This window comes from Labrus mixtus, chromosome 5 (assembly GCF_963584025.1).
Source record: "Labrus mixtus chromosome 5, fLabMix1.1, whole genome shotgun sequence".
Lineage (NCBI taxonomy): Eukaryota > Metazoa > Chordata > Actinopteri > Labriformes > Labridae > Labrus > Labrus mixtus.
In genome coordinates, this window is record NC_083616.1 from 31,474,276 (window position 1) to 31,494,331 (window position 20,056).

Here is a 20,056-nt window from a genome sequence, read left to right on the forward strand (position 1 = left end):
CTGTTATTGAAAGACTTGCTTCTCACACACATGGGCCCGAAATATACACATGTAGAAACAGGACCTGTGGACATGCTGTAACAGAGAGATGTCAGAGTGTGGGACTGCACATTTGGTGGTTCTGTGCCTGGCTCGAGGGCTCCTCAGCAGTACTCGGGAAATGACCTGGCACTTCTCCAGATACCAGACTAAGTTTTTAATACTCTTCCAAGAATGTTAAATTCTTACCAGTATATATTTTTTTGATCCTTTAACCACTTGTTTCTATTTCTTTTTCTGCTCTTACCTTCTTATTGCTGTTATCTTTTGATTTGCTTTTAGCTTTTTTAGTTTCTTACATCTTTTTAAATCTTTGGTCCTCTTGGTCTCAGCTCGTGTTGTTGGGTTCTTGTGTTGCCTGGGTTCTTATGATGGTTCTTATGATGGTTCTTATGATGGTTCTTGTGATGGTTCTTATGATGGTTCTTATGATGGTTCTTGTGATGGTCGGGTTATATATGTCTGTTGGGTATCGAGCACTTTGGGTTCTTTTCTGTTGAATTGTATTTAATTATTTTTTAGTATTTTGCATTTGTTTGTTCTTGCTGTTGTTTCTGTTCTTCTGTGTTTGGTTTAGTTTGTTCTTGTTTTTGCTGTTTGTCAAAGCACTTTGTAAACCTGTGTTTTTAAAAGGTGCTATATAAATAAAGTTATTATTATTATTATTATTATTATTAATAATAATAATAATAATAATAATAATTATTATTATTATTTCATTGTCGGGATTTAATTAATTAAATTAATTAGAATGTATTTAGATAAAACGTAATGTGTTTACCTATTTTTTTCTGCATCTTAATTATCTTTTTTTTATTTGGTGATATTTTAACAGTATTTAGGTGGAGGCTCTAAATAAGCTCTTGGAGTTTTCTGCCTCTTCCTGCTCTATTTATTGTCTATTTTGTTAATTGGGTAAATATATACCTGTTTTAAATAGTAATGAAAATGAAATACTACTAATACTGATTCTCAAATTAAATACATTTCGATAAAAATATAAAGAAAACATCAAAAATGTAAAATAAAACGTTTGAAAATGTGCCGCTAGATGGCAGCATATCACAAAAACTGAACGACAACTACTAGTTTAAGAGTAGCAGAAGAAGAAGTACGTCCTGTGGACCAGCGTGCTGCCGGTGAATGTGACAACACCTGAAGTGTGTTCAGTGGAGTTACCTGAACATGTTGTCGTTTGAAGAGCTCGTGACTCGTTTCCAGGGCTGTGTGATCACTGATGATCAAACACCTGAACATGTCTCCCAAACACTCCGGCTGTTCATTGATAAACTGTCTGAAGCCTCCAGGTTGGTGCCTTTACCCTCAGCATGTCCTGTAAACACTCACACTGTATTCATAATAATGTAAGGTGACTGTTGTATGCACAGGAACAATGTGAAAAGATGCAAGGAGCGCTGTTTAGAGGAGGCTGTGCAGCTGCTGAGACACATCTCAGAGGAGCAGCTTCACCTGTTAGAGGAGGAGAGCCACCTCCTGCTTCTGGTCAGACTGCTGCTCTCCCTGCAGCTGCAGATGGTCAACATCTCCACAGCCTGTCGTAAAGTGGACCAGGTGAGGCCTCACAGCATGTCTGCTTTCTGCACAACACTTAAAAACACAAAGAGCATTCTCTCAAAACTTCATGTTGGTTTGACAGATGTTGCAGCAGTTGTCGAAGGTGAACCTCAGCGTTGTTTTAGTTGAAACGCAGCTCTGCTTACAGAGAATAGTCCACGCTGAGCAGGTAAAGAGCTCTTACATCTCTTTGATTTCTGATTTATTTTTGCACAAAGGCTCTACAGATAATGTGTCCTCTTTCCAGATGTTGTCTTTGGAGGATCTGCAGAGAGGTCGGTACCAGCTGAAGTTGATGTTTTGATATTATAAGTTGTGTATGGATGAGACCTAAAGGAGACACTTATATTAGACAGACTGAATAAGGAATAAAAACACTAGAATGATCAGTCAAATAAAAGATCTGTGGCGCTTAAAGGATAAGATCATTAAGGATCATTCTGTACATCAAAACACATTTTTTTGCGGATACACATGAACTTTTGAATCTATTTGACAAAAATATATATATATATACTGCAATACTCTTTTTATCAATGCCAGTGTTATATTGAATAGTGCTACCCATCGCGATGTGCTACCACAAGGAGCATTATTTGATATATGCTACCCTTACTTTCTAAAATAAATGTTTTATTATAGAGTATCAAAAACATGCTTCCAGTTTCCTTAAAGTAAATGCAATGAGTCGTGGTGTTTTAAAGTGATTCTGTTCTGTATTTGATGTGAGATTTGTTGTCCATTGAGATACACTTCCCCCTGAAGTCTTCAGTAATAGATCACCCACACTCTGGCAAAGCACACAGAGTGAGCAGGGAGTTAATGTAATGTTATTTTGTTCCGGTTGCATCATTTGAGACGGGATACGGAAAGTGTCTGCTATTGTTTTACTCTATTGGAGGATTTTTCCGACAAGGCAGCACATCTGGACAGAACACCAGGAACACAGGCTGCACATCTGGTGTGATACGTGTTGTTATATGACCCTCTCTTATTTTAAATCAAAAGTTTCAAAAGGCGTCTTTTTTTTTGGTAAGATATTATTGTCACTTTTTATAAGGAAAACTATGAATTGTTTTTTTTTAGAAGCCATTGGTGGTGATTTTTGTTACATCCCTATCATATGAACCTTTATAAACAATAACTCTTTCCTAGCCTGTATGTTCCTGGAGGACAGCACTGTTGGCCGTGAGGTTTGGCGAGAGTCCCTCCTGTCCTTGCTGAGTAAAGTGTCTCAGTTATTCCCTGCTGCGTTGCAACAAGAATCGCTGAGAGATGGACCGCTGTGCTACATCGCTGTCAAGGTACCTGAACAGCAGTACGCTAAAGGAGACTGGTTATTGCATTCATTAGATTAGACTGGACATACTGGGAATGTTTTTCCTTGTGCAACAGTGCAGAGAAAACATTCCACATTTCACATATGCACCCCTGAACGTAGGACTGCCCGTGAAATCCTCCTCATGCCTGTGTGAACGAGCAGATCAGGAGGATTTCAGGGGCAGTTCTTAAAACAAACATGACAGGGGGAGCCACAAAACACAACAAGTAGGGTGTAAGAATCTAGTTAAAAGAAATAGACTTGTTTGATGGTCTTCTTTCACTGACCTGAGATCTGTCTCTGCAGATGTGTTTGCAGATATTCCAGCTGTTGTCCCGTGAAGTGGCTCCTCTGGTGTGGGACAAGAACCGTGTTAGTCCTGATGTGCAGATGATCCTGCAGGCTCTGATGGACATAGTACTCGGACAGGTATCTCATTGATTGATTTATTTCAGACCCTGTTTGTTACCTTTGTTGAGTCTCATCATGTCCCGTCTTGCAGTGCTGCAACAGAGACACTCGTCTTCTGGCGGGCACCGCTGTGGCCATGCTGATCAACACGGCACCAGAGAGCAGCGCAGGAGAAGCTGCAGCCTGGAGTCTGCTACAGCTCTCATACTCAGGTAGTTAAGCTCTCCCACCCTGCTGGGACATGAGCATGAGCAAATGCTGATTTCAAAATGTTCTTTAGGGAATCTGCTCGTGTGGGTGAAATGGGAACAAATGAAGCCTGTGTAAGTTATTTCCATCTCTGTTGTTTTTCCCTCCCAAAACATCATGATGAATGTTTCTTGAGGCCATATTTGTTTTTCATCAGAGTCATGGTGTTGCTCCTCTGCTCCTCTGCTCCCAGTCTGTGGAACGCTCTCCCCGAGCAGCTGAGGGCTCCACAGTCTGCTGACGCTTTTAAAAGGGCAACAAAGCCCTTTAACAAAGCCTTCTGCTTGTGCTTTTAGTTTCGTTAGTTGCTTAGTTGATGAAATTTGTTTTAATTTAATTTAATTTAAATTTATTTCATTTCATTTTATTTTATTTTATTTTATTTTATTTTATTTTGTATCTTTTTGTCTTATTTATGTTGTGTTTAATGCGGGTCTTGCAGTATTTTTGTGTTTTTTTTTGTGTAGGAGCCAATTCAGTGTGTGTATAGTGTGTGTTCTGGTTTATATGTTTATTTATTTACTTAAGTTGGACATGTAACAAAATGTAATCTCATGTAAACAAACGTGACAAGGTCGTCAAATGGAATTTCCAAAAGTTGCGTTTTCAGTGACCTAAAACACCGCTTGCGTGCGTACAAAAAAACATCCAAGTTGCTCCCGCTGCTTCGGCGGCGGAGTATGAATGTGTGTGAATGTGATTTTTTAATACTGATGGACACTTTACATAGGTGTGGACCTGAGCATTTTAACCATTTACCGTAAATGAACATCAATAATCAAGGCCAGTGCTTCCCAAAGTGTGGGCCGCGGCCCCCTGCTGGGCCATGTTGGTACTGCAGGTGGGCCGCGAAAAGCACCTCCACCAAGTATAAAAATAAAATAAATATCACAATAATGATGATTCACCACGAGTCAACCCTTTAAGTGATTAGTAAGACGTGTCATGACTATTCATGGACATAATGTTTAGTAAACCTTTGTGTCTATCTTCCCATAATATCATGTTGTCATGTCCAATTATTTACCCAAACTGAAAGTTCTAGCTGTAGTCATAACTTTTATTTTCTAACGGGCCCCGGAGTCATTTTGTATTTCAAAGTGGGTCGCGACAGTTTTAAGTTTGGGAAAGGCTGAACTAGGCAATCAATCATCCCTTCATATTATCATCACGGTTTATCTGCTTCATCGTCTGAACAAAACAGGAACGTCACCAAAAGTTACTTCATTTTGGACATTTGTTTGATTTTTGGATTATGCATCAAGACCTCTGCAGGTGACTAAAAGTTACATTGGAGATTAGATAGTGACTGCAGTATGTGCTTCTCTGTTATTTGTTGATTGTTGTTTGTTTTTATTGTTTTTTATTAACTGATGCTTCTGTGGAGGGAGGCTGCAGCACTTGAGTCCATGACAAGTTTCCCCAACGGGACATTAAAGCGTGTCATATCCTTGTTCCATAAAGGCGTCTAAATCACCTTCTCCACTCACTGTGTCTCAGAGTCCTGGCTGCTGACTGTCGGCTCGCTGCAGGTTCAGTGCGGCCCTGCAGGGAGGGACGGGGTGGACAGGCTGGTCGTCTGCAGGGGCCTCCTGACCTGCTGTCGACCTCACGTCTTGCTCAGCTCAAACGAAGACGACGCTGAAGTAAATCCAGTCAAAAGCTCATATCACAAACATGCTCCTCTCTTCTTGTGCCCGTCTCTCATCTCCTTCCTGTTTTCAGACGTGTCTGCTGCTGACAGGTTTGTTCCCTCTGGTCTACGCTCTGTGTGAGGAGAAGCTGGATTGTCACTACTTCGCCTTTGAAGGTGAGTGATGATTGAATCATTTATGTTCTTAAAATGCAACATCGACTGACAACAGATGGAAATGAGCTAGTTAGCTAAATCTGGTACAAAGCATCTCTTCTCTTCTGAGACTAGTGTTTTTTTTTGTACACTGACCCTGATTCAAATAAATGATTAAACTGATCTAAATATGGAATAGGATGTCTTAATGATCCGGTCACAAACCATCCCAGAAACAACAGAAAGACATGATAATAAAATACAGGGGACAACTATTTATAAGACTAATAGCAGTCAGGACAAAGGAGTTCTTAAGTCTGGTTGTCCTGCATGTCCTGAGGATGAATTGTGGGGCCGGCTGATAAAATAACATTCTTTGTTGAACTAGGGCCCTAAGTCTCTAGGTAGACTCTTCTCCTCTGTCGCCCCCTGGTGGTGCACATTTAAGTAAAAGCTAAAGACCCAGTTCTGTATGTACACCCACACACTTAAAGGCTTTCTATGTGATTCTTCACACTTGAATATAATATAAATCAAGTATCTCCTCTGAAAATAACTCTGTGAGTCATGACTGTCTACAATGGGTGTAACACCCGAGTCCCACTGTCTGTGATGTTTTCAGAGTTTTCAGAGTCCTATCTTCACTTTGTTTACATCGCCCGGACGGCCGGCTGACTCCTCCCCTCGTGTATAAAAGTTGTTTAATTGAGGGACTAGAGAAAAGAAGAATAACATACTGTACTCACTGCTTAACTGTGTTTCTAGATCACGCTCATTTCAGGTAAATTTACATGCAGTGTGAAGATACGAGCATAATAAAGATCGCTAGCATTAGCATGCTAACACAACAATGCAGCGCGAGTTGTTTTGGTTTCATGCTGGTGCTCAAGGGCGACATCTGCTGGATCAAAAAATCACATATAAAGCCTTTAATGATATTGATGATAACAATGGTGATTATGATGATAGCATCTGGTCACTTCCTGTCGGCGCCTTTGTGTCCGATCGGACTTAAAGCTGTTTGTTTGCACTTCCTGATGTTGTTCCCTTTTTTCTAGATCCTTGCTTGTGTTGTTCTTACTCTCTTATGTTTGTCGCTTTGGATAAAATCGTCTGCTAAGTGAATTGTAACATTTTTCCATTATCATCTTATTCCACTGTAGTCTTAAGATGTTTGCACTGCTTCCCAGTTTTGAACAGTCCATCATGTTGTCATGTTGTTTCAGTTTTGACACTTTGGTTGAAGAAGGTTAAAGAGTGTTTGGCTGATATCTGGAAGAAGACGGGTGTTCCTCTTCTGCCCGACGACAGCAGCCTGCAGCAGGAGCTCCTTCACATTATCTGGACCAACGCAGAAAGCCCAGTGAGTCAAAAATAACAACGTTATATTAACGCAGTTAAAAAAATGAAAAATACTTTAAAGTTACATTGATTCACTGTGCTGTGCACTGACAGGTGGACGGTGTGGCAGAATCTGTGCGCAGTGCCTTCCCTCTCCTGCTCGACCTGTATGAGCTGGACTGTGAGCACTTCTGTGACACAGAGAAGAATCTGTATGTGACTCTTTTTCAGCGGATTGTCAAACTGCCGTGGGAAGCCAAAGCCAAATATCACCGCCTGTGTGCACTGCTGCCGTATCTGGGGACCGACATGGTGAGGGTCCTGACAACTCAGGAGAGAGAGAGAAATAAGGTGTGATGGATGCATATAGTGTTGTAGTCTCGAGACCACATTTTGAAGGTCTAGTCTCGGTCTCAGACTTGGGTGGACTCCGGATTTTGAATAAAGACCAGTAAGGACCCCCACTGACAGGCTATTTTTTCTATTGTTTTTCCACGTCATAACTGTGATTAGAAGGAAACGCCGCCCCTCTTGGTCTTGACTCTGTCTGGATCCCTAAATGTCTTGGTCTTGGTCTTGGTCTTGACTCTGTCTTTTTCTTTTTATTGACATTTTCAGAGTAAAACGAGACAAAAGAAAAGAAGGGAATAAAAAAAGGAAAGAAAAGAAAAAAGGTAACCTGAGCCATACATTAGTCAAAATACACAAATCAGGGTTTTTCATTTGTCTTGACTCGGTCTGGATCCCTAAATGTCTTGGTCTTTGTCTTGGTCTTGACTCGGTCTGGATCCCTAAATGTCTTGGTCTTTGTCTTGGTCTTGACTCGGTCTGGATCCCTAAATGTCTTGGTCTTTGTCTTGGTCTTGACTCGGTCTGGATCCCTAAATGTCTTGGTCTTTGTCTTGGTCTTGACTCGGTCTGGATCCCTAAATGTCTTGGTCTCGGAGCACTCTGGTCCCGGGTATGTCTCGGTCTCTGGTTAGTGTGGTCTTGGTGGTCTACAGCACTATGCATATCCTCTCAGGGTTTCTGTAAAAACTTGTAGTTAAGCTCCCAGTTGTTAAAATGTCTTTTAACTTCTGGTTTGTCGTTTCATCACATTTTGAAGAACTCATTTCAGGATTCTGACCCTGGTGGAGGTTTTTTTTTTGTTGACATTGCTTCATGTTTCTTTTTATCATCAGGTGCTGGATCATTGTGCAGAAATACCCAATCATCTCCTGAAGTGCCTGTCGACCAATCACCTGTCCCCGTGTGGATCAGATCTGTACAGGTGTCTGATCCAGCAGCAGAGGCGAGAGCTACATGACGGCTCACACACCGAGCTGGATCTGGCCGATCGGTGGGCAGGGCGTTGGCGGTCCGTCCTCCACGAGGCTCTGACGTCTGATGTGACTCTTCTCCAGAACAACGGCGCGACACACCTGTTACCCTGCACCTTTCAGGTCTTCCCCTCCGCCGTGGATCCTCTCCTGGCCTCTCTGGACCCGTTCTCTCCCGGTCACCTCCACGCCTGGTCCTGCGTCCTCAGCTCGTATCGAGGCGTGACAGGAGGCTCTCCCTGGGCTCTGCAGGGGAGCTCGACCCTCCAGACCCTCCAGCTGGCTCTCGGCTCCGCGGATGACAAAGTCCGCCTCGCCGCTCTGAACCTTGTCTGCTGCAGCCCGAAGACTAGAGACGCTCCGAGCGCAGAGGAGATGGAAATGATGAGGAGGTTCATCCCTCACAATCTGAACTGTGAGTCCTCGCCTTTTCGCCAACACTTTCAGGCCGGGATTAAGAAGTTTCTGGTTCGTATCAGAGACGGCTGCTTGGCTCGCGTCAGAGGACAGAAGAAGAAAAAGAAAGGAGACGAAAACTACACCGAGAGAACAGATGACATACTGCAGCAGGGGATCGGTGAGATACCCCACTTTATCATTCTAGTCCTACAATGTGATGGATAGATATAGATATATAGAGAGAGATATAGATGTAGATATAGATAGATACCTATACCAACCTGTTGGTTGCAGATCATTGAGTTATTTTATTTACAGTGATAAAGTGACTAATGATTTCAAAGGATATAGACACTTGGGGTGCTTGTAACTTAGTGAGCACGCCCCCCCGCTCAACCTGTGGCTCCTTACCCGCATGTCTTTCCCCACGCTCTCTCCCCAGTTTTCTCTATCTCTAAATCTCTCTTATCTCTAAAATAAAACCCCAAAAATAAACCTTAAAAAACAAAAGAAATAGACTTACCGGTAATATCCTTAATTTAATGGAAAATACTTTCACACATTCACTGCACTCCTGAAAAGTGTGGTGCATGTTTAAATCCCATGCAGGCATTTTCCTGCTCGCATTATGCTCATTATGAACTTTAGGAAAAGTCTGAGACATTCAGCCCAGTGAGCGGGCAGAGTGATGAGTTCACTTTGAACTATGGCTGCTCGATTATGATGATCAGGATTAATTTGATAGATACTGAGATCACACTTATTAAACATGATTACTCAGTGATTTTACAATTTCTGGATAACGTGATTATTTCTAACTTAAACACTCTTAACACTTTGAAAAACAAGCAACTAATTAGTGAAAAAAATATACTCAAATAATAAACATTAATAATAATCACTAAAAATAAATGAACTGTGTTTCTGAGGTAGTGGTGTTTTTATTGAAAGTTCAGTCTTTTTGAAGGTTGTCTTAATCATCTTCTTTCTATTTCCTGCTCATTAAAAAGCCGTCTCTTTGTCCTGCAGAGATTGTGGAGTGGTTGGGTCAGCTTCCGTACTCCAACCTGGCACCAGGACTCAGCTACCAGAGGAAGAAGACTGCGTTACTCGTGCTGTCGGCCGTGCTGGAGACCTGCACAGACAGCTGGAGCCCCGACAAGAAGAAGGGACAACCTCCAGGTCAGACTGGACACACAGCTCTTAGATAGATAAAGGCTAATGGTTTACAGCTCCGGAAGATCACCCACCTGGGGGGAGGGGCTACTGCCCTTTGTGATGTCATGAAGGGAACATCTCCAAACGGCCTGTTTGAGCACACATTTTCTGAAAAGTGGAGCAGGCAGAAGACGGAGAGGATGGACTTTTTTCATCATTGGGGGGTTTGTAGACGGACTAGAGACACATATTAGAGTTAGAGGAACATGGTGAAGTGGATTTTGCATGATATGTGACCTTTAAACAGTTGTAGTTTTCTGCAGAAACATTGGGAACTTTTCAGTATTTCAGTCTTTGTGCAATTTTTGTAAACTGAAAACAAGACATCCCCCAAATTTCAGTTGCTTAGGACTGAATTTTTTCTCTTTTAATTTTTCTTTGAACGATAATGAACCTCTTAAAATCATTTTCACAGCCAACATGGGGTCTCTCATAAGCTGTGCGAGACAGAGAGGATTGTGGGATTTCAGCTGCAGGACCAAACAGCTGGTCCTTATCGGCTGTTTAGAGGATTCAACCAACGAGGTAGAGCTGCCTCGACTCCTCTCGTGTTTCTTTCATGTGGTTACTAAATCGAACATTTTTCACAGAGTGGTAACGGGAGAATCTTTTCTTCTCACAGATTCGGGAGCTCTCAGCTGGATTATTGTTGAGATTCTTCCCTCGCAGTTTCCCACGCGACATCGCCGCAGCGCTGCTCACGAGAACCAATCAGCTGCTGTGCAGCCCTCGGGTGCAGGAGGCTCAGACGGGAGCGCTGATGATGAAGGTTCTTCTTCACAAGTGAGCCGACTCCACACAACAGTGTCCACGACACCAGAGAGTTTTAAACTTCGAGACGATACCAGTAAAATTCAAGTGATATCGATACATATTTCAAAACCACACAGACAGAAAAAAACACGTCCCTGACACTATTGCAGCTGTCGGCCCTGTGTGGCTGTAAGAACACAACAAGAGACTAAACAACGGAGAAAACAAACACTGTGACGCGCTGTCAACATAATCCAAGTTATACTTTAAACTTTTCTTCTTCCACAAACAAGAAAAATGACAACTGACACCAGGTATGGGATTGTAAAAGCAGAGTGTGACCGCAGTGTGGTGTAGTGTGGTTTCACCCTCTCTCTCCTTCCAAACAAACACCATGTGAGCAGGTGACCAATAATAATAACAAGGACCGTGCACAATGAATAAAACACTAAACAAACCATGAAACAGGTACAGGTACAGGTAACGTCTATTTATGGCTCCTACAGGGCACGCAGTATTGAAAAAGTTCTTGTTTTTAACCACTAAAAGTTGCAAGAAAACTTTGTCTCACGGTACCAAATGTGTTTGTGTGATTTAGAGTCTGCTGTCACCTTCTCAAAGCTCTCTCACCTCTTTAGCATGTGTCAGTTTTGGGTTCAAAGATGTCTGAAGATCTGTGGTAGTTACTTTTAGATACTTCAGATCATTATAACAACAGAGATTGTGTTGTTTTAATTTAAGTGGTATGACAACCTTACTCCCTACAGACCCTCGTTCAGAATTATGGATGAACAGATATCATTTTGTGTAGATCACAGGAGCACCCAGAGGACTCCAGGCTGCACAGAGACACATCCGTCAGCAGGGGGCGTAACCCCGAGGCCTCCTGCATGATCCAGTCCCTGGTGACGGAGCTGGAGGAACATTATCTGACAGCCAAAGCTGACATGATGCTCGCTGCCAAAACCAAGCCCATACATGGTGACCACTTGAGATGTTAAACATTTACGCCTACAATAAAAGTTGTTCATCTCTTTTTTTAAATCCTGTCATTGATGATGTTCCAGGTGTCCTGAGCGCCCTCCAGAGGTGTTTGCTTGAAGCGACCGGCGGTGTTTTTGAAACAGTCGGCCACGATCTGATCTTTAAGGTGCTGAGCGTGATGGAGAGAATCTCTCTGCTGCTGCTGGGCGTTCTGTACGGAGACCTGGACGCTTGTGCTACTGAAACAGGTAACCTAGCAACCAGTAGAAACAACAGTAGAAAGCTCCTGTTATGAGGTTTTTTACGGTGTTATGAAAATCAACCCGGGCAGACATTTACTCAACAACATGACAGATTTATTCATGACGCTGCTCAGTGATTGGTGGTTCTTTTCTGTCTTAGATGCTCCGCCTTCTTTTTGCGATATGGGGAACGCCATCAGCTCTCTGATAGCGCAGGCGTCTGGAGGAGGCCAAGCGGACGGAGAGGAGATGGTCCTGCTGACTGAAGAGCACAGCCTCCTTCTCACCTGCTGCTGGGTCTCACTCAAGGTACGACAGAACCACACATATAATCTCAATGTATAAGAAGATGGTGATTGAACTTGACACATCAGCTGCTTTTGAAGCTTGTCTCCCTCCTTAAGATTTAGGGCGCACAAATACTAGACCTAGTTGCCCTGTCCTGTGTTGAAGCATGATTGTCCCCCCTCCCCATTCCCCCGCCTTCAAAGGGGGTGATCCATGCATTTAGAACATCTGGACTTGATTATTTGAATTCTTTGTACGCGGGTCTGAACCAGTCATTCCTTCATCGCCTGCAGCTGGTACAAAACGCGGCTGCTCGCCTCCTGACAGGAAGGACACAGAGGGATGTGTTCGCTCTCGCTCCACTGGTTTCCTATCGATTTAAAAATGTTGTTGTTGACTTTTAAAACTCTGATTAGTTTGCCACCACCTGACCTCGCTTGAACTTCTCCATGTTCATACTCCAGCTAGAGCACCGAGGTCAACAAACCAGCTGCTCCTGGATGTACCTCTAAAAAAAAAAAAAAGAAACAGCGATCGACTCGAGTCTTTGCTGTAGCTGCCCTGGACTAGTGTTGTGGTCAAGACAAGAAAATTGGCCTATCAGTGGTGGTGTTGACCTGCCTTGATTTTAAAATCCGTTCTTCCAGTCTGAGACCGAGACTAGACCTTCAAAAAGTGGTCTCGAGACTTTGAGTACTCCAACACTACCCTGGACTTTGTGGAGCAGCTTACCTGTGACCTTGTGATGGATCGTGTATTGTTGTTTTCTTGCAGTACCTTTATTACTCTGTGAAGCACTTCGCTCAACCTCGACTGTCTTTACATGTGATGTATATAAAAATGAGTTAACGTGACTCGTGTACTTTGGTTTCACGTTTCCCTTTCAGGAGATGGGAATCTTCTTAGGATCTCTGGTGGAGAAAATTCGGACCGAATCCAAACCCGGCCAGTGTCCTCTGACAAAAGAAGATCTAATGAGAGCGTCAAAAGTGTTCAAGAATATTCTTCTTAAATGCAGACACTGGGTAAGTGATGTATGTTTTTTTAAGAGACATTCAAATCTCAAATCTGAAGTTCTTTTCCTGTAAAATGTTTCCTGTCACCAGGGGGCGGTAGAGGGGTGCTGTGTGGGCTTCACCAGGTTCTGTGCCTCTCTGTTGAGCAGCAGCGATGCAGAGCTGAGGGATATCCCAGCTCACATGTTGAAACAAGTGAGTGTTGACTTTTATATATTTTTAATAAAACAGCAGCCGGACTGTCTCACAGATTTCTTCTCTTCTTCTTCTTCTGTCTCTTTTCAGGGATTGCAGGTTGTGCAGTCCCCTCGTTCGACCTCTGTGACTCGGCGGGCTGCAGGGCTGCCCATGCTCATCCTGTGTGTTTTATCAGCGGAGGAGGCCAGTAAATCACGACCCCTGTTAGCCCACAGTGTGCACGCCTTACTGGAGACAGCAAAAACCACAGTGCCAGAGAACTGGGACCAAACTGTGGACCTGCCGCAGGTTTGCAGCGACAGCAAAAAGATTTATTGTTCTTCATAACCGTGAAGACTATAATGTGCTGACATGATTGTCCTTTCCCGCTGCAGGTGTGTGCGGTTCACACTCTGCAGGCCCTGGTGCGGGGTTCAGGTCTGGGAGCGGCTGTCCTTCAGTTTGCTCCGTCAGTGGCCGTCCTGTCGCTCACTCTGCTCAGCTCTCCGTGCTGGGCCATGAGGAACGCAGCTCTGCAGCTGTACAGTAAGAACACAGACAGACACATTACTTAAAGCTTTACTCAGCTGCTCTTTCCCCTCAGTCATCAAAAAAAAAAAATCTGTTTTCAGGTTCTCTGTGCTCCCGGATGCTCGGCCAGCGTCCCAGCAGTGAGGAGGGGGCCCCTGCTCAGAACGGCATGTCTCCACTCGCCTTCTTCCTCCACTACCCGTCACTCCAGCCTTTCCTCCTGGGCGAGCTGAAGGGGGCGGCCAAAGACCTGCAGGGTCCCTCCAACGAGGCCAGGCTTCACCTCCAACCCTCGCTCTTCCCGGTCCTCACCTTGTTAGCCCAACTCCAGCCCGGTGTCCACGACTCGACCGAGTAATGACTTCCATTTAAATTGACTCATCATAGACTGTCTGAACAATCGTTATTAATATACACACCAGGTTTATCATCTGTGTATAATCAGAATAATACTTTACTCTCCTTTGCTGGTGAACATTTCAAATAAGAAAATGGGACTTCTACTTTGGACTAAGTATCGATATCCTTAAGATTCTTACTAGAATCATATCAAGTTCTAAATTCAGGGATCATGGCGTCGGCCTCTGAGGTGCTGCAGGTGGATTTTATCACCTTTTGGCAGAGCTTATTGTTTCTCCTCATTTCACGTCTCATGCTGCCTGTAGAAGTTTAATATTTAGCCGGTAGAGAAAGAGCCGTATCTGTGACTCTGCGTGCATCCTGCTGAATCATGTGGTATTTGATGCTATATCTGTACAAACAGGATGTAAATGAACTCTACTGAACTTAGTGAACATCATTTCTGGTTTTTTTTGGTTTTTTTTCTCTCATGCCAGATCTCTGTCAGACTTCCTGCCTCCTTTACTCCAGCTTTCTGCCAGCCCCATTCACAGTGTGAGAGTGATGGCCTCCAAGGCGCTGGTTGCCATGACTCCCCCCTCAGAGTACACGAGCATCCTCCTCGAACTCACCGCTCAGCTGCCCGGTCTGCAGGAGCGCCGCCGTCACAACCGTCTCCACGGACAGCTGCTGCAGGTCCGAGCGGTGTTAGACAGAGCTCTGTGCGCACGCAGGTGAGACTTTAAACTTCAGCTTTTATTCAGTTTTCATCAGACTGCTGTCACGTCTGTGTTTTCACTCTGTTCCCAGTGTCCCCTCAGCTGACCTGCGGGAGGTGCTGAGCAGGGTGGAGGCCTCGCTGTGGCTGGCCACCGACGCTCAGCGGTGCCCCCTAGTGAGAGCGGCTTACCTCGGCGTGGCAGAGTCGCTGAGAGAATACTGCTGCGAGACCTTCCTGTCAAATCTCAGCGAATCTCTAATGCACGACCTCCAGAAACCTCAGCAGCAGCTTCAGGTGTGTGACTCTCCAGTTACACGTAGCACTGACTCTGTTGCTCCGCCCGCCATCTTGGACATGTCATTAAAAATGACACTGTGATCGTCCTTTTTCACTTCATTTCCTGCCTCCTGAGAACTCTCCTCCCCGTCTGACATCTCGGGCTGTGAGGGTCATGTGTGAAAGAGAAACTTTAGAGGTAGCCTGTCCCGACATCTTTCTAGAAATATTTAGGAGTGCATGTGTGAAAGGAGCTAAAATCATTTAATAACAATAAGAGAAAAGGTAACAGGTGAAATGTAAAATATAAAAAATGTATAAAAAAAAAGGTCAGGATAAAAACAGCAGCAAAAATATACCTCCATGCAGGACCCCGTCGTTCTTCGTTTCTCGTTCAGGAGGATGTTTGAGAAACTTCTCATTCTTTGTTTGTGTCCTTTTTAACAGGTTGGGTTGTCATCTTTCCATCAACAAGCCATCCACTTCCTGTGCACAGATGTGAAGTGGGCGTGTCAAATCTGGGGCAGCTTCAGCGCCCTGAGCCTCGATCTGCGGCTCTCATTGGCCGCGTCGGTGGTGGTGGATGGGCGGGGCTTGCAGGAATCCAGCTTGAATGAGGTGATCCAGAGGGTGTTACAGGTGAGACATGACCCCGCTCCCCAGACTTTCAGAGAGAGGAAAAACAACTTTTCAAAAAAACCGGCCTGACGGCTTTCTGAAAAACGTCCAGCTCAACGTGAGGGACTCAAACTAAATCCAACCTCAGGCTGCGATCTGGTTGGAGATCTTTTAACTCCCTCTGACATCACAAAGACAGTGTTTATAAGGTATCATGTTCTAGATAATCTGTCCTTTTATTATCTGCTGTTCATGGAGGTGATTTAGATAAGCTCAAAGCACTTTACTTGATTTCTTTAGAATCTGTCTTAATGATATGTGACGCTGCTTATCTGGAGACTACTGTTCATGGAGTCATTTATTTACCTGCACATCTTCAACCTGATCCAGTCATTTAGCTTGAACCCAGTCTACATGGATTAACACTCAGTGCTAGAAACATGTTATGAGGTTTCATCAGGAAATCAGCGTCTGGCCGAAGATACATTTTCAAATAGAAAAAAAAAGATTTCCTACAGTCGTAAATAAAATAAAACCAAAGACAGACTTTAATGCTGTTTGATGCAGGATGTTTCTTTTTGCTGCTTGGTGAGCCAGCCTGTGAGCTGTGACTCGACACAGACTGTACAAACTGTGAACCTGAATCCTCAGGAAGACAAAGGGTGGATTGTTAAAACAAAATCCACCGTTAACTTTATGGAGCGCAGAGCTGATTACTTCCAGGAATCGTTCACTATTATTGACAGACACAACACAATATGGTGTGTTTCTTTTGTATTTTAATGTCTTATTTTCCCTTAATGAAATATTTCTGTATTTCTTCAGGGATCTTTTTTATTTCTTTATTTATTTGTCACATTGAATCTCCTCTCCGATTTGTTATTTGTTTTAATGATTTTTAAATCTGTCTTTTTCTCTTTGTCAGGATGTTTTTGATGTTGGGTCTGAAGCACTTTGAATCGCCTTATTAAAATCGACTTATGAAATGTGCTAAATAAATGAACTTGCCTTGCTCATGCAAACACCTGCACACGTTGCCAATGTGTTTGTGCAATTTTGTGTGTGCAGGAGTTTTCATGCAGCTTTAGATAATTGAAACAAGGACTTGCCCTGTGCTGCTCGCTTAGGACTTCTGTTTTTCTTGTTGTTTTGTTCGATTTCTTTTTAGTATCCAAGTTTAAAAATGTGGTATCATGACAGCCCTACTCAGCTCTCTACACTCATGAGTTTTTGTAAATGTCCCTTTATTCTAGTCAAACCTGAGGGGGGCGCTGCTGAGCCAAAATGTGGAGTACCGCAGGACCTTCCTCGCAGCCCTGGTGACTGTGATGGTTAAAGGGGATTCCACTTCCTCTCATCATCGTCGTCCTCAGTCCGCCCCGCTGGAGGATCCCGTCCTTCCTGAGTGTGTGGACTTGTTGCTGGGCGACTTGGAGGAGCAGCGTGGAGGTCCGGAGCTTCTGTCTCAGGCTCTGAGTGCTGCGAGTCTGCTGCTCTCCCGGCTGCCGCACTTCAGGTTTTGACCCGTTTTATCGTCTTTTGAACGACCTCTGGTCACCTCTCTCCACCGCAGCTCTGACTTCTGTCTTCTTCCTCTTTATGCTCGTAAGTCGAAAGACAGCCGTGCTCCGGCGCTGGTGCAGCATCCTGGAAACCCAGCGGTGCCCCGACGCCCCCGAGGTGCTCAGGTTAGCGTGTGCCGAAGCTCTGTGTGCGGCAGCAGGGAGAGAAGACGGCACCCCGCCTGTCGTCATGATCAGGTACAGAGGGGAAGTCAAATCCAGTTAAATCGACGGATGAGCATGAATAAAAAGTCTTTCTGCTTCAGGTTGGTCAACACAGGCCTGTACCTGCTGCAGGACCAGAGCCAGCAGGTGAGGATGAAAGCGGCCTGTTTCACCTCCACGCTGCACCATGTGAGACGAGGGGAACCCCAGAGCAGCGTCTACGTCATGCAGGTGAACCAGGCTCTGCCGCTCCTGCTGGACCTGCTGCTGGAGGAATTCTGGGACACCCCCGGCACGCTGGATGTGCTGCTGTGTCACCTGCCCCAGCCTGACCTCAGATCTGTGCTGAAGGAGGCCTCAGAGACCACGTATGTGACCTCCTACGGGGGAACGATACACTCGTACCAGCAGAGAAGCCTCGACTGATTTGTGCCTCACTGTTATCGTTTCTGCCTCATCCAGATGTTCCAGCCTGTACGAGCAGGACGAGGCCAATGTGTTCGCAGAGCCCTCCGTCATGTCCGCACATGTGCTGCCTCACCTGCTGCAGATGGCGGGAAAATACTCCAAATCCTCCGCCCTGGCGCAGAGTCAGAGATCATGGGCGGATGATAATGCTGCACAGGTGCTAGACGGACTCAGAGTGTGCAGAGAGCTGCAGCCAGGTACCACATCAACCTGTCACTAATGATCAAGAATAATATCTGACGTACAGACCGTCTGTGTTAAGCTGTTAAGACTGCCCGCTGAAATCTGCCTCACCTACCTGCTCACATACGCACCTCAAAGCGGAGAAGTTTTCAGGACATGCCGTAAGAATGATGAAGCAGAAATGTTAGATGAAGCAAGGCTATAATGATAGTTTATTCAGATGTACTTAGAGTGTCAACAAATGAGTGGAAAAGATCACATTTGCAAGCAGAAAAGAGTATGAAGCAGCTTCACTAGTCCCAAAAATATAACGGGGAATTTTCCTGAATATTTCCTGCAGCGTTCACACATCAGCTCACCTCAACGTCACAGGGGGCTAGTAGGAGTAGTTCTGGATAAAGTTGGGGTTAAAAAAAGGTTTTAGAAATGTTCAGGAGTTTTGTGTTTGTATGAAAACAGCATCACAGTGCCATTCTCTGTTCTCTGTCCAGCCGAGACTTTGACCCCGGCGTGGCTGGCCCGCCTCAGGGATCCCCGCTTCCACATCGCCCTGTGTGGCCTCCTCACCAGAGCCGCCTTTCTCCTCCAGCTGTTGAGAACATCGGACGATGTACGCCACCTCTGTGAGCCTTCATCCCTGCACAGGAGCGTGCAGGACGTTTGCAGCCTCCTCAGTCAGAACGGTGTCCGCTTTCCCGCCACATTAACAGCTGCTGTGTCTGGAGAGCTTCCACTGTGACATCTTGTTACCGTGCAGTGCACTGCCGGGTGAAGTGACCTGTGGATATGACAAGAAATACTTATGACATCTTCAAGTGCAGCCTTATTCTTCAGCTGGTATCCAACCTGCTGATGCTGCAGCACAGCAGCACTTTGCAGGCTGGCTGAGCAGAGAGGCTGCAGTCAGATGTGTTTGTTATCATATTACTTTAGTGAAGGAGTGCATAGTGCAGCACATCAGGAGTGTCTCATCAGCTCCAGGTGCCTGTTCTTTTTTTACAATGTTTTTGTACAAGAGTTGAAATAACACTCTGAGGAGACCAGTTTCTGTCATGTTGAAAGTTGAATGTTTTACCATTCTTGCTTAAAGGTCACATATTCATCTCCTTTTTTAACAACTTTAAATAACTCTCAGAGCTCCTCAAAACATGTGTGTGAAGTTTCTTGTTCTAAATCCACTCTGATCCTGTATTTGATCATGTCTATAAACCCCTCTATTTCAGCCCTGCTCAGAACAGGCTGTTTCTGTGTCTGTACCTTTAAATATGTAAATGAGCTAGTCTGACCACGCCCCCTCTCTGGAAGGGCTTGGGTGTACTCGGTGCTTTCTCGCTCCATGTCCTATTGTTTACGGTGAGAAGGCAGACTCAGAGGGCAGAACAAACACCTAGCTGTGGGAGTGTCACCCACCTGGGGGAGGGGCTACTGCCCTTTGTGATGTCATGAGGGGAAAATCTCCAAAAGGCCTGTTTGAGCACACATTTTCTGAAAAGTGGAGCAGGCAGAAGACGGAGAGGATGGACTTTTCTCTTAATATTTTACACAATATGAGACCTTTAATGTAAGAATTCAGCTGTTCATTTCCAGTACAGTAGATGACCAGTAAGGACTGCAGGAAGGCCAGTTTTTCACCCGGACTTTTTTTTACTATGGAGCCATGTTGTGATACGACTAGAATTGTCTTGATGCTCCAAAACCTGTGTAATGGTTCCTTCAAAAATTTGCAGGTTACCCATGTGCACCAAGCAACCCTGTATCATCACAGAGGCTGGCTTAAGATCTGTGCACTAAACAGAAGCTGGATGGTCCCTCTCCTCTTTAGCCCAGAGGACACAGCGTGCCATTATTTCCAAACAGAATTTTAACATTTTGACTTTTCAGACCTCAGGAAAAAATAAAAAATGGGCGAGTATGAAATGACTCTGCTTCAGTATTTAAAATGTTGTCTTTGTTCATTAATTAAACAAAAGGATGTTATATATATTTTTTTTAACACAACCTCCCTACTTTTGAGGAAATGGGGACTCAAAGTGCTTTCACACCACAGGGCACACCTACTCATGCACACA

At 44.4% G+C, this 20,056-nt stretch overlaps 1 protein-coding gene across 1 annotated transcript; it reads left to right on the forward strand.

Annotated features, from left to right (window-relative positions):
* Positions 1–1,150: 1,150 nt before the first annotated feature.
* si:ch211-225b11.4 (tRNA (32-2'-O)-methyltransferase regulator THADA) lies at positions 1,151–20,056 on the forward strand. The gene is made up of 31 exons (XM_061039208.1): positions 1,151–1,346; positions 1,428–1,611; positions 1,697–1,783; positions 1,862–1,889; positions 2,770–2,918; positions 3,242–3,364; positions 3,438–3,558; positions 5,096–5,241; positions 5,321–5,405; positions 6,611–6,747; positions 6,840–7,037; positions 7,910–8,624; positions 9,476–9,628; positions 10,080–10,189; positions 10,287–10,447; positions 11,229–11,398; positions 11,485–11,649; positions 11,804–11,952; positions 12,819–12,956; positions 13,038–13,142; positions 13,233–13,433; positions 13,520–13,670; positions 13,757–14,009; positions 14,492–14,728; positions 14,805–15,009; positions 15,439–15,630; positions 16,863–17,125; positions 17,220–17,369; positions 17,438–17,704; positions 17,799–18,001; positions 18,479–20,056. Exons 1-31 carry the CDS (start codon positions 1,225–1,227, stop codon positions 18,724–18,726), a joined length of 5,616 nt encoding a protein of 1,871 aa, XP_060895191.1. The 5' UTR covers positions 1,151–1,224; the 3' UTR covers positions 18,727–20,056.

What these genes read in the sequence shown, in the direction of transcription:
- si:ch211-225b11.4 (XM_061039208.1), top strand. Translation starts at nt 1,225, where the DNA reads ATGTTGTCGTTTGAAGAGCTCGTGACTCGTTTCCAGGGCTGTGTGATC. An exon ending in TAGAGGATTCAACCAACGAG is followed by an intron (nt 10,190 to 10,286) that starts GTAGAGCTGCCT and finishes TTCTTCTCACAG; the next exon opens with ATTCGGGAGCTCTCAGCTGG. An exon ending in AGAGCTCTGTGCGCACGCAG is followed by an intron (nt 14,729 to 14,804) that starts GTGAGACTTTAA and finishes CTCTGTTCCCAG; the next exon opens with TGTCCCCTCAGCTGACCTGC.